Raw genomic sequence first — 11,983 nt, 5'->3', positions numbered from 1 at the left:
AACTTAGCTCTCTAGACTTCACATATAAGACTACAAAGTATATTATTATTGTCGTCGTTGTCATCACCTAGCTCATTCATCCTAAATGTGTATGGTTTTATAACATCTTTTGGGTGATAAAGGTAAAGGGGAACTTCATAGAAAACTAAATCACGGGATAGTTTAAAGCATTATCTATATATTTAGGACAATTTTTTTCATGATTTAAATTATTTGAAGTGAAAAAGATGAATATTTCTTATTGTTGTTTCTCAAATTTTTAAAAATTCTGAAACTCAACGTCAATTTGAATTTAAGAAGTTTATGACCGAACATATTGAATTTGAAGTTCAATTCCGAAAAAAGTGAAAAATTTCATGGTCAAACGTCTCTAAGTAAAGAATTTAAGTACTAAAACTTAACCTAGAAATTAGGGTTTTGAACGTGCCTGTCACGAGGCACCACGTGGTGTTCGACAAAGTAGTTCCCACGTGGGGTACATACAAGGAAAACACTGATAATTTTCCCATGTGGACCCTACTCTTTTTAAAAAAAATATTTTTTTTGGAATTTTCACTTTGATTATTTTATTACTTCTAAAAATTACATTTTTTAAAGTATTACTTAATTTTTTTTAAAAAAAAAAAGATAATATAGTTAAAAAGAGGATTATTTTTGGAAGTATGTGTATGAGCATCCCCATAATTTTGATTAAGACAAATGGAGAGATTAGTAGGACTCACATGCTAATCTTTAGACTTTCTTAAAATAAGATTCTTTTTAATAATTTAATTTAAATATGAACCTAAGTATGAGACTTACTTATTAAATTAAATTCATTATTCATTCAATTGATTCCATGCATTAGGATAAGGACGTACATTTTAGCTAGCATCTGGTCATATATTTTGAATCAATTATGAATATTTGTCTTCAAATATCTGTTTGATCATAAATTTTGAATTATTTTTTGAGTTCTTACCTTTAAATATTTTTTGATGATAAATTTTGGATGAGATTTTGCAAATCTATCTTCAAAAAAATTTCAAGTTAAAAATGGATACAGATTAATTTTTGGATTTTGAAACTTCCGCTCACAAATTTTTTTTAAAAAAATTAAAGTAAAATGCATTCATGAACCCAATTTCAACTACTCATCAAATTCTAAACTTCAAAATTTATGATCAAATTAATGTAATTATTAATCAAGTTCGAATTGATGATTTGTATAAACTATCTTATAAGATACTTATAATTAAATCAATGCACGCGTCAGTTTAACTAAACTCAAAAACTTATACAAGTACGACTTAAAAATGCAAATTAATATAGTAACTTATAAATAGTTTTTATTTATAAGTTACACCAGTATTAAGTTGACAAATAATAAGAAACAACAAAATGAGTATTCTATATATACAATTAAAAAATCATGTTTTAGAACACATTGTTTACCAAAAAAAATACACCAGTAAAAAGTTACGACAAAATATTAAAGAAAGAAAGAAAGAAAAATTCTATTACAACATCAATAGACATTCTTAACCAAACTTTATATGTTAAGCATTAATAAAACATGTTTCTCCATGTTATATATAATTCTCAAGTTTTTCTTTTTCATAATTACGTATTATTATATATAATATGTGATCTTATTTTGGTTTAGAATACTAACAAACAATGAGACATGATGTCGATAGACACTTCTCTAAACACAAGAAACATTTCTTACCGTACTATCAACTTTTATTAAAAGTTCCTACTTTAGACTATATATATAGTTATTGTCTATATATTATATATATACTATATAGTATAGTATTATATGGTACATAATATATTTTGGACAGAGTGAAAAGTATCTACCTTGGATTCCCCGTACATATATATCTATGTACACTCTTTTCTTACAAACTTGAATGAATGTCAACTAAAGGGCATGCATCGTGATATGTCTATCTTTGATATTCATCAATCAGCTAAAATATAATGGCTGTGAAGCAAGGATTGAGGTAGTTCTTTGCTAAGGGGAATATTTTTTTACCTCATTGTAATGGGACGAAAAAATTGTTAGAAACATTTTCGACAAGTCAATTTTGATAAAGCATATTGTACACTTATTTCTTACAAACTTGAATGTCCACTATCTTTTCATCTCAATTCAATAAAGAGGTCATTTGGTTACTGATTATTAATGGGAAAATTATATGGTTAAGTAAGCGTATACTAGTTAATTAATCATTATGGTTGTAGTTTTAGTTAATTACCACTTGTGATCAACATTCAATGATAATTATGTGGATTGGGTTTCGAGTTTGTACAATTCACACGTTTGTATAATTCGAAATTTGTATAACTTTTGTATAATGTAATTTTGTATAATATAATTTGTATAACTGTTTTAAGTTCAGATATTTGTGTTTGTATACATCCGTTATTTCAAATTTTATACAAAAATAGCTCAATTATTCAAACATACTCGCGAATTATACAAACAAAGCAGCTTAAACTGTAGCTATGGCCCGTAAATATGCAAACTATAGCTATGAAGTATAATTAAGTTTATTATAGTAGGTATTTGCGAAAATTCCCCATTATTAATTAAAGAGTAAATTTTAGATTTAGAAACATTAAAATCATATGTATGCTATAATTATAGTTTGTATAGTTGCGCTCTATAGCAAACTTTATGTTTGCTATGACTATTAATCTATATATTTCGGTATACATATACATAAAAATCTGTATTTGTATATTTTGGTATACAAACTAAAACATAGTAATTGTATATAAACAAAATTACTCATATATACAACACATATGTATACCGAATGGATCTATTTGTATATTTCGGTATACAAATGAGTCTTGCAATTAATTTTTGTACAACACATATGTATACCGAATGAGTCTATTTGTATATTTCGGTATACAAATGGGTCCTGCGATTAATTTTTATACAACACATATGTATACCAAATGGGTCTATTTGTATATTTCGGTATACAAATGGGATGACAAAAAACATGGAATGTTTGTTGCGAATTACAAATAAAAGAAAATATAGCTATAGCATTTAATTTGAATTAATAGTTTGTTATTTCATACAATTTTCTCTTAATTAAACCTTTGGGTATGGTAAGGGCTTATTTTTCTTCTTATGTTCAGTCAGAGTATTGGGTTTCTTTTGGGCCTTAAAATTGAAATTGATATCTTCAATTGATATATTAGGGTAAATTGGAACCCTATGTCAAGTGGACTTACTAAATGATATCAAATAAAGGAAAATTGCATGATATAATGACTTAAGTTCACTAATTATTGTATTTAGTAATATTTAGGCAGTTTAAGAAACTTAAATTGAAGCTTATTTGTTAATTAAAATCATCACTAAAGTACTATTTGTGTTGGACTGATTTTCAGAGGATGTTCAAAAATGAGGTTTTGAGGCCCAAAAGAAACCGTATACATTTTCTTGTATATTTGTGTAAATCTTTGATATATCTTCGTATACCACAAGTATATTGTGTATAACAGTATATATCCTTAAAAATCTTTTTGAAATATACATTTTTGCAATGACATAATTTCATTGTCGATTTCAACTCTAAAGTGATTCAAAAATTACTTTCACCATTCCTCAAATTATGGTTTATTGCATGGTTACCAAGAATTTTTTGTATAGAAAATATAATTGAGAAATGGAATATTGTTTAGTTGATTGTAGTATCTTTTCTAGATTCTTATGTGGCTAGTCAATTATAGTATTCTTTCTAGTTTTGCATGTGGCTATTTATTTTGTTGACTAGCTCATTTATATATGACGATATGAACCAACCGTATTGTGTTCTTATACTTACTTTTCTTTATTCCCCTTTCACTATTTTTATTCTTTGATCATTATTGAATATTCTAAAGTCTCTCAAACGTTCAAATCTTCTATAAAATCTATTGTTGTTAGAGGCGAAGCTAGGTGGGGTTCATGGATTCGAACGAACTCACTAGCTTTTTTGTAGACCCTATATTTGTATTAAAAAATTAAATAAATATATGTATATTAACATGTGAACCCGCAAACAAAATTGATTTAGAACCCCTAAACTCTTAACATTGGCTCCACCTCTGAATTTGTTGTGTGTTATAAAAAGATCAAATTTGTTTTTGGTGTCTTATTCAAATTTCAAGTACCAAAACTAATCAACAATATTTTAATATTATTATATCTACTTATCAAATTCATCAAAACTTTATTTTAATATCATCATATTTTTAAAAAATTTGAGTCATGTTTTATTATTCTAACTTTATATTATATAATTTTCATTGAAAATTTACATTATTTGCATTATTACTTCATAATGGCTGCATATATCCTGCCTCTCTAGACCTCATTTGTAGGATTACACTAATTATGGTATAATTATTCAATTTATATTTGTCAACTAAAAAAAATAGAGCCTCTTTATGAAGTTTGAAAATTTACATTATTTGCATTCTTACTTCATAATGTTTGTATATATCCTGCCTCTCTAAACCTCATTTGTAGGATTACACTGATTGTGGTATAATTATTCAATTTATATTTGTCAACTAAAAAAAATAGGGCCTCTTAATGAAGTTTGGCTTTAGGCCCCCAAACTTGTTGAGACGGCCCTGATGGTTACTATAGTTAAATCTCATTATAATAATAATAATAATAATAATACTTATTTGAAAATTGTATGGTTGTTATAGTGAGATGGTGTTAAATATGTATATTAGTTCTTTAGCCCAAATCCCACAATAGAACCATGAAATATATAATTGAGTTACTTGAGCTAAGCTTCAGATATGCAAACACAATTGAAGGAAGGAAGGAAGGAAGACTAAGATGGTATTTGGATTCACTTAAAAGTTGATCAAACCTATTTTTAAATTAGTTTTCAACTTCTCGAAGTGTTTTGCAAATATAACAAAATAACTTAAACTAAGTTAGAAAGTGTTTGATAAGGTTAAAAATGACTTACAATAAGTCAAAAACCAAAAGTAGGTCTCCCCCTACTTTTTATTTTTTAACTTAAAATCATTTCAATTTGACTTTTTATTTTTGACTTAAAAACTACTTTTTAAAGTCAATCCGACTTTAAAAACATCAAAGAGAAAAAGAGGAACAAGAATCGAATTTAATTAGGTCAATTCCGATAATTTTTAAAAACTAAGCCAATTTTCTCGTAAAGTAAATGTCCGAACTTTGCCTAATTTTCACTTATTTATTAATTTTTTGAATAAAATTACCAATCAACTTTTCGTAAAAATTTGTGTAACCCCCTCCCCCCCTCTTTAGTGTTCAATAGGTGTGCTAAAATAACAACAATAATTATTTGGTCTACAATAAACAAGCATATTTGAATTATTTGCTATAGAATCCAAAATAAAAAAGGATGATATCATCATATAACTTCTTAAATAAAACAAGCTAGCATATGAAATATAAGACCACAAATTTAGTTCTCATTTTTTTGCCTTCAAATTTTACAATATAGTAAGAGGCATGAGGCCCAACAAACTAAAGAGCCAAGTCTAGTAGTGGTCCACATAACAAATTACACATTGAATTTTATAGTTAATAAGCATCCATCATTAGTAAACTAGGAAATTAATGAAACCTAATTTCCATTACATGAAAAAACCAAAGAGGGTTAATATTAAAATTGAGTATATTATATAAAAAGACTTAGCCATATATATTTTTTTAAACTACCATAAGAGATTATTAAGTTGTGATGAAGCTTGTGAATCCTCTTCATCTTGTGATGGAGAATGAACATGTCTCCCTTCATATGTTGTAATCACCATTCTTGGATCTTCTGCTAATCTTTCCACTCGTTTCTTAACTCTACAATTATCTTGTGTACATCGATAATAGCTCCTACAAGACAAAATATTTCTCGTCAGTAGTGGTAGAGTCAGAAATTTTCAAACTATATACCTTTACTACTATAAGGAAATTCAAAAGTTCATACAAAAACAATAGAAATTTATTTGTACATCATTTGCAATTAGCACACTACAATTTAAGGGCGGAGGTAGAGTACTTCAAAAGGGGTTCAGATGGATTCAGTAGCTTTTACGTAGATTAAATATTTATATTTAAAAACATATCAAACATGTAAAAATATTTAAACGAGCAATGAGATTGATTCTAGTTCAAAAATCATAAACTTCAAATCTTAATTCTATCTTTGTCATTCTCGATTGTGGCTTTGTCTATCGCACCGTAAACAAATAACCTTAACAAACACAAAATTGCCAAAAAGAGATACTTAATGACTTTTTCCCCATATAAATAAGTTGTTAGTCGATATATGTGTTGATGACAAATAACAGATACTCTATACGAAACAGATGAGGTACGCAAAAGCTGATCGAACACCAAGACCTAAATGGTTCAAATATTGTCAGATTTGACTGAAAATGTTGCAACACAAACTTATTGGAAATAATGAATAGGCAGGCATAGACAGGAAATATCATTAGTGTTTTTTTTTTATGTTCTTTCATGTCTATTTTCTTATCTTTGAACAGTATTTTCTTTAAATTTAGCCTTTGTTGTGACAACTGCCAAAACCTGCAAAGAGTCCCTAGTCTATACTATATATGCATATATATAATATATAGTATATTCTAATTAGATTTTGGGACAGTGACTATAATTATTTCACTTGTTCAGTATAGGACAACACGCGTATCTGCATCAAATTTATCCACAATTTATTTACACTAACATAAAAATACTAAAAATGAAGACAAAACAAACACTAGAAATTCTAAAAAGTGTTGCAAATAATGTACTCTTTATTTTTCTTCATTTGTTGTCTGGTATTCATATTGGAGTCCGATTAAATTAAAATTTGCACCGGAAAATCTTACATTCATTGGGCTTAAAACGCTCCCTAATAAAGGAAAGGGGACTCGAACAGAGACCTCTAGTTAAAGATAAAGGAGTACTTACCACTCCAAAACATCTAGTTAAGCACTCTTCACCTCCTACTCCAGAATTGTGAGTTCGACTGACCAAGAAAGTTAAAAGATAGGAACTCTCGGAGAGGATTTTTAAAAATTGTATCCAAAACCTAATGATTTGACTAATTAGGATTACTAGATTTTAACCAGTAGGGAAACTAGAATTTTCATCAAGAAAATTTGAGTTAATCACATTCTTTACTATATATATGTAAAAATAATAATTTTGACTCCATATATAGAATGTAACTTATAAAAATTTTCAACAACGCTTATACGAAAGAGATAATTTTCACGGCTCAAATGTGATACATCTAGCTACTTCAAGGGTAAAAGAACCTTTAGTCCTTTACCAATGTACTAGATAATATTAACCCTAGCATTTAAAACAAATAAAGCAATGTAGTCCCCTAATTTTAAAACATTTTGATATATGTAATGCAATATATAGCTGTTTGTAGGACAATGTGGGGTACTTTACCTAGTACAACAAAAAGGTTTTAAAAATAATAATTTTTTTGAGGAAATGGAAATGAAATAGTGTTACATATAGTAGTAGCAAATTGCAAACTGGCAATTGCTGGATTCATTATCACTAGTGCCAGTGCCTTTAACAACAGTGGGCTCCCTTGTGATAAAAAGTTTTTACACTTTTTTTAAAAATTAAAATGAGTTTAATTTTCATATCCTATTTTTACACTATCGAGTTAAGGAGATGACTTGTAATTGATTTAGAAAAATTCATATCTATGAGGTTAAAAAAAACCCACTACAAAGGATTAAACTACATTGATAAGGGATGATCATTAATTAAATACCCTTCATAAGAATTATATAAAAAATTACTTCTCATAAATATAAATTAAATTTTGAATATTCTCAATCAAATTTTTAACTTCACAACGATATTCTATTTGTTTCTTTTTTAAGGAGCGTAACTTAATTTTTTCACTACGATATTTTATTTGTTTCTTTTTTAAGGAGAGTAACTTAATTTTTTTAGGCTAGATCAGTCAGACAAAATCTAATCAACAATATAACAAAGTAAACTCCTAAAGAAAATAAAGCTCAATAGTAGTAATCATTCAACAATAAAAGTTTCAATTTACTATTAACCTAAAGAGGGAATCCTCCATGGGATCCTCCCATGTCAAACATAATTAAAGATGTAAAAGTTATCATTATTTTATTTTTTCTTTATTAACTTATGGGACTTAATTAGGGTTTTCATATAGTATAACATATATAATGCATGGTTCTTTCAAGTATTAACACTAGCAAATCTTGATAATAAGTTGTTCCAAGTATTTATTTATTAACCACTTAATCATGATGTGATTCATCAATCTCTTTTTACTTGTAACAAGTAATTTTGCAATCATTTTTCAAATAATATTTCCTAATTAAAAGATGATCTGATTTAAATTCTGTAACACGCCCAAAAAGGCTATCATTTCATGAGTACAAATAGTTACAAATATTATTCAATCATTTTTTTTTCTTTTGAGGTTAATAATAACATTTACTTTAACCCTCTCCCTAGAAATTACCTTACATACATACATACATAATATAAACAATAATATATAGTATCAAACACCTTATGTTAGTATCAAACCAATATGATCCTTCTACTCTGAATCAAAAGTATGAGGTTCGAGCTTTAAAAATAATAATAATGTGAAGATCAGGGAACTTTCCCCTTTAATAGGCTCTATAAGCAATTAAATTTTATTAAATTATTTATAAATGCTAACAGATTTTATAATGTGAATTCAATTTAGTCAGAATCACGAATATCGAATGTTGGATAAAAAAATCCCCCAAATATCAAAACCACTACTAAAGTCAATCTAATGACTAGCAAGTGAAGAGAGTGGCTAAACAATTAGTAAGTTTTTTTATTTGAAATACAAAAATGAGAGGCAAAACATTTTATCAATGAAAATGAAGGAAGAGTGTTGAAGGTTAACAAATAAAGAGATATAATTAGAATGGAAAACAAAAAGTAAATTGGTTGTATAATTATAATGGAAAAAACAAAAAGTAAATTAAGTATTAATTAAGTACCTGGGATGTTGAGTATTTTTTACAACTTTCTGTCCATATTTTCTCCATTTATAACCATCATCCAACACATCCACATCACTCATAGTCTTGAAACAAAATCTTGGTTCTCTTACTTTTCTTCTTGATGATTTGAACTTCTTCATCTTAATTGATGAAACCCCTAAATTATGATGATCAAGATCAAATTCCCTTGATCTCTTAATAATATTGCTCCTCTCATGCACTTCTCCCCATGCCCTAAAATCCATCATACACATATTTAGTCATAACAACTAGCTATACATGCAAAAAAAAAAAATTAAAAATTTGAAAAGAATCAAGGTTAAGCTATGTTATTTAACTTAGACTCTTAAAAATGATGTCGCACCCAAATCGGATTTGGATCCTCCATATTTGGGAGGATCCTCAATATTTTTGAAGAGTGTGAACAACATAGAGGCTAAAGCTATATTGTTCAGACACCCGTATTGGATCCTTGAAAATAGACGACTTTTGGAGAATCTAATGAATTATTTTGAAAGATCCTACGTGCATCTGTCGATATTTTTGAAGAGTTTGAATAACATAAAAGGTTAAGCTATGTTATTCAGACACATGTGTTGGATCCTTCAAAATAGACGACTTTTGGAGAATTAGAAATACTAATGATTACCATGTATTTGGATTGGATTTTTGCAAGGAAAGAAGATGGGGTCCTCCAAAAATAGAAGTAGTAAGGTCCTCTTTGTGCCTTGGATCATGTGTAGATTCAATATTTAAGGAATTATGATCAAAAGAGGGAGGGATCATAGTGAGGGTTTTTAGAGTATTTTGGTTGTATCCAATAAATGGTAGAGCAGTACTTGAAGTAGTAGTACTACTACTTATGCCCATATTGTTGCAATTTGGAGGAAAAGAGAAAAATCCTAGTTGTGTTGACATATCTTGATGATCCTCAAACAAGCTTTGGCTAAACATTGCTTCTTTTTTTTCTTTCTCTCTCTAGATCTCTCTCTCTCTCTCTCTCTCTCTCTCAGTGTGTGTAAAGGATGAAGAAGAAGGTGTAATATAGAAAACCAGGCAGTTTGATTTCTTATAAGAGGAATAGGACTAATATTTGGTGACACTACACCAAATGAAATAAAAAAGGTGATCTTTATAGGGATAGTTTAGGTTAAAAGAATCAAATGTCTTCGATAGTGGCAGAATCAGAATTTTCACGAAAAGATAAAATATTATGGAAGTTAATGTAGAAAGAAGTCGGGGGATTCAACAACTTCTATTTCTAATCTGATTTTTTTATGAAGGGATTGGAGTTTAAATAAACCCTTTGTGATACCGTAGCTTAGTCCATGCGTGTATATTATTAGCTTGAGAGTAGAAAGTGATCCAGAGCCAATCGAAAAGTTAGTTCATGATGCAAGAATTATTATTATTATTATTCAAAATTATATATAAAGAAATATAATGGTGATTCCTCTAGATAACTCACTCCATCTCGCGCGCATATCAAGGATAATATAATATGGGAGTTCAACATTATATAAAATAAAATTAAAAATAGGAACTTGTGTTGTTGTAATTATGTAAAGAAAATGGACTGCAATATAAATCAATTACAAAGATTAGTTCATGAGAAGTAAAAATACATGTTCAAACATATAATTCAAACTTTAAATACTTTCTAGTCAAATATATATATCACATTTCTTTTACTTTTTGTTTTTTTACTCGATATTTGATATTTATATTGGAGCTCGATTAAATCTGAATTCGCATCGAAAAGTCTGCACTCTCTAACAAAGGTGATTTTGTACCCAGGGGACTCAAACTCGAGACCTCTGACTAAGAATATAGGAATACTTACCACTCCACCATAAACCCGTGTCGATATATATCACATTTCTTTATGTCTAAAGATATGCTAAGTGTTGTACAATGTGTTAGTAGTACTAGTTACTACCACTTAAACTAAAGATTTGCATTTCTAAACAAAAAACAAAGTCAATTAGCTTTAAGTTGTACTGCATGTTGCAACTTTAACCAAAAAAGCAAAGGTAAATCCATGTGCCCAAATGTCAACCAAATCAGAACAGTAAGGAGAGGTGGGGGGTGAGAACATGGGAACTTTTACATGTCTTAATGCTCTCTATTTGTTACTTTCTTTGCCTTTTTTGTCCAAAAAGTTGAATGACTTTTTAAATTTGTTGCATTCAAGTATCATGCATCATTTCATAAATTTTTCAATATTTTTTTCTTTATATATTATTACAACAATGAAATCTTTAGCAATGGATCCAATGATAAAAGGGCAAGGAGATGAGTACAAAATAATGGAACAGAAACTTGATACAAAGTGGAGTGAAAAAGGTGTTAATTCATGATAGGCCTATGGTCTCAAAAGGGACAAGTTCAAACACTATGTATTATAGTGTATTTTCAAAACATTCAATAGTGTGATATGTATTTTGATTCAAACATTTAAACCATAATGCACTTTTAATAATTCAATTCAGACGATTTAATATTAATAAAAATAAATAAATAATATATTTACCAATCGAACTAGAAATTGTGTAGTGTATATTAGAGGCAAATTATACATCTCTACATTTATACTTTATTTTTGCATATTTAGCACAATGTAACTTTAAACTGACTGATATACTCATTAAAAAAAGCGTCTAAATTTAATATTGATAAGCGATTGCAATCACTACTGATCTCTTAGCTAGATTGTTTATTAATATAAACTAATAGGCTTTCAAAACAACTTTGATCAAGCGGTATTGAGTAACATTACTTGATTTTCTTTGTTGTATAATAATTAAGGGGCGCTCAAGCTGGCTAGCTTACCGACCTCAAAATTGAATGAATACATATATATTATTATTAGTATGTAAGTAGTACATAAACCTAGAGTATGAGTATGATATGTTTGTTTATTATGGCA

The 11,983-nt window shown here is 28.1% G+C and overlaps 1 protein-coding gene across 1 annotated transcript; it reads right to left on the bottom strand.

Annotated features, from left to right (window-relative positions):
• Window positions 1-5,439: 5,439 nt before the first annotated feature.
• Window positions 5,440-10,055, bottom strand: LOC125855210 (probable WRKY transcription factor 13). The gene is made up of 3 exons (XM_049534903.1): window positions 9,704-10,055; window positions 9,052-9,288; window positions 5,440-5,887 (listed from the first exon to the last, which is right to left on the bottom strand). The coding sequence occupies exons 1-3, from the start codon at window positions 10,006-10,008 to the stop codon at window positions 5,716-5,718; spliced, it is 714 nt and encodes a 237-aa protein (XP_049390860.1). The 5' UTR covers window positions 10,009-10,055; the 3' UTR covers window positions 5,440-5,715.
• Window positions 10,056-11,983: the final 1,928 nt, after the last annotated feature.

Source organism: Solanum stenotomum, chromosome 2 (assembly GCF_019186545.1).
Source record: "Solanum stenotomum isolate F172 chromosome 2, ASM1918654v1, whole genome shotgun sequence".
Taxonomy (NCBI): domain Eukaryota; kingdom Viridiplantae; phylum Streptophyta; class Magnoliopsida; order Solanales; family Solanaceae; genus Solanum; species Solanum stenotomum.
The sequence above is the reverse complement of the archived record's forward strand: the minus strand, read 5'-3'. Positions and strand labels throughout refer to the sequence as shown.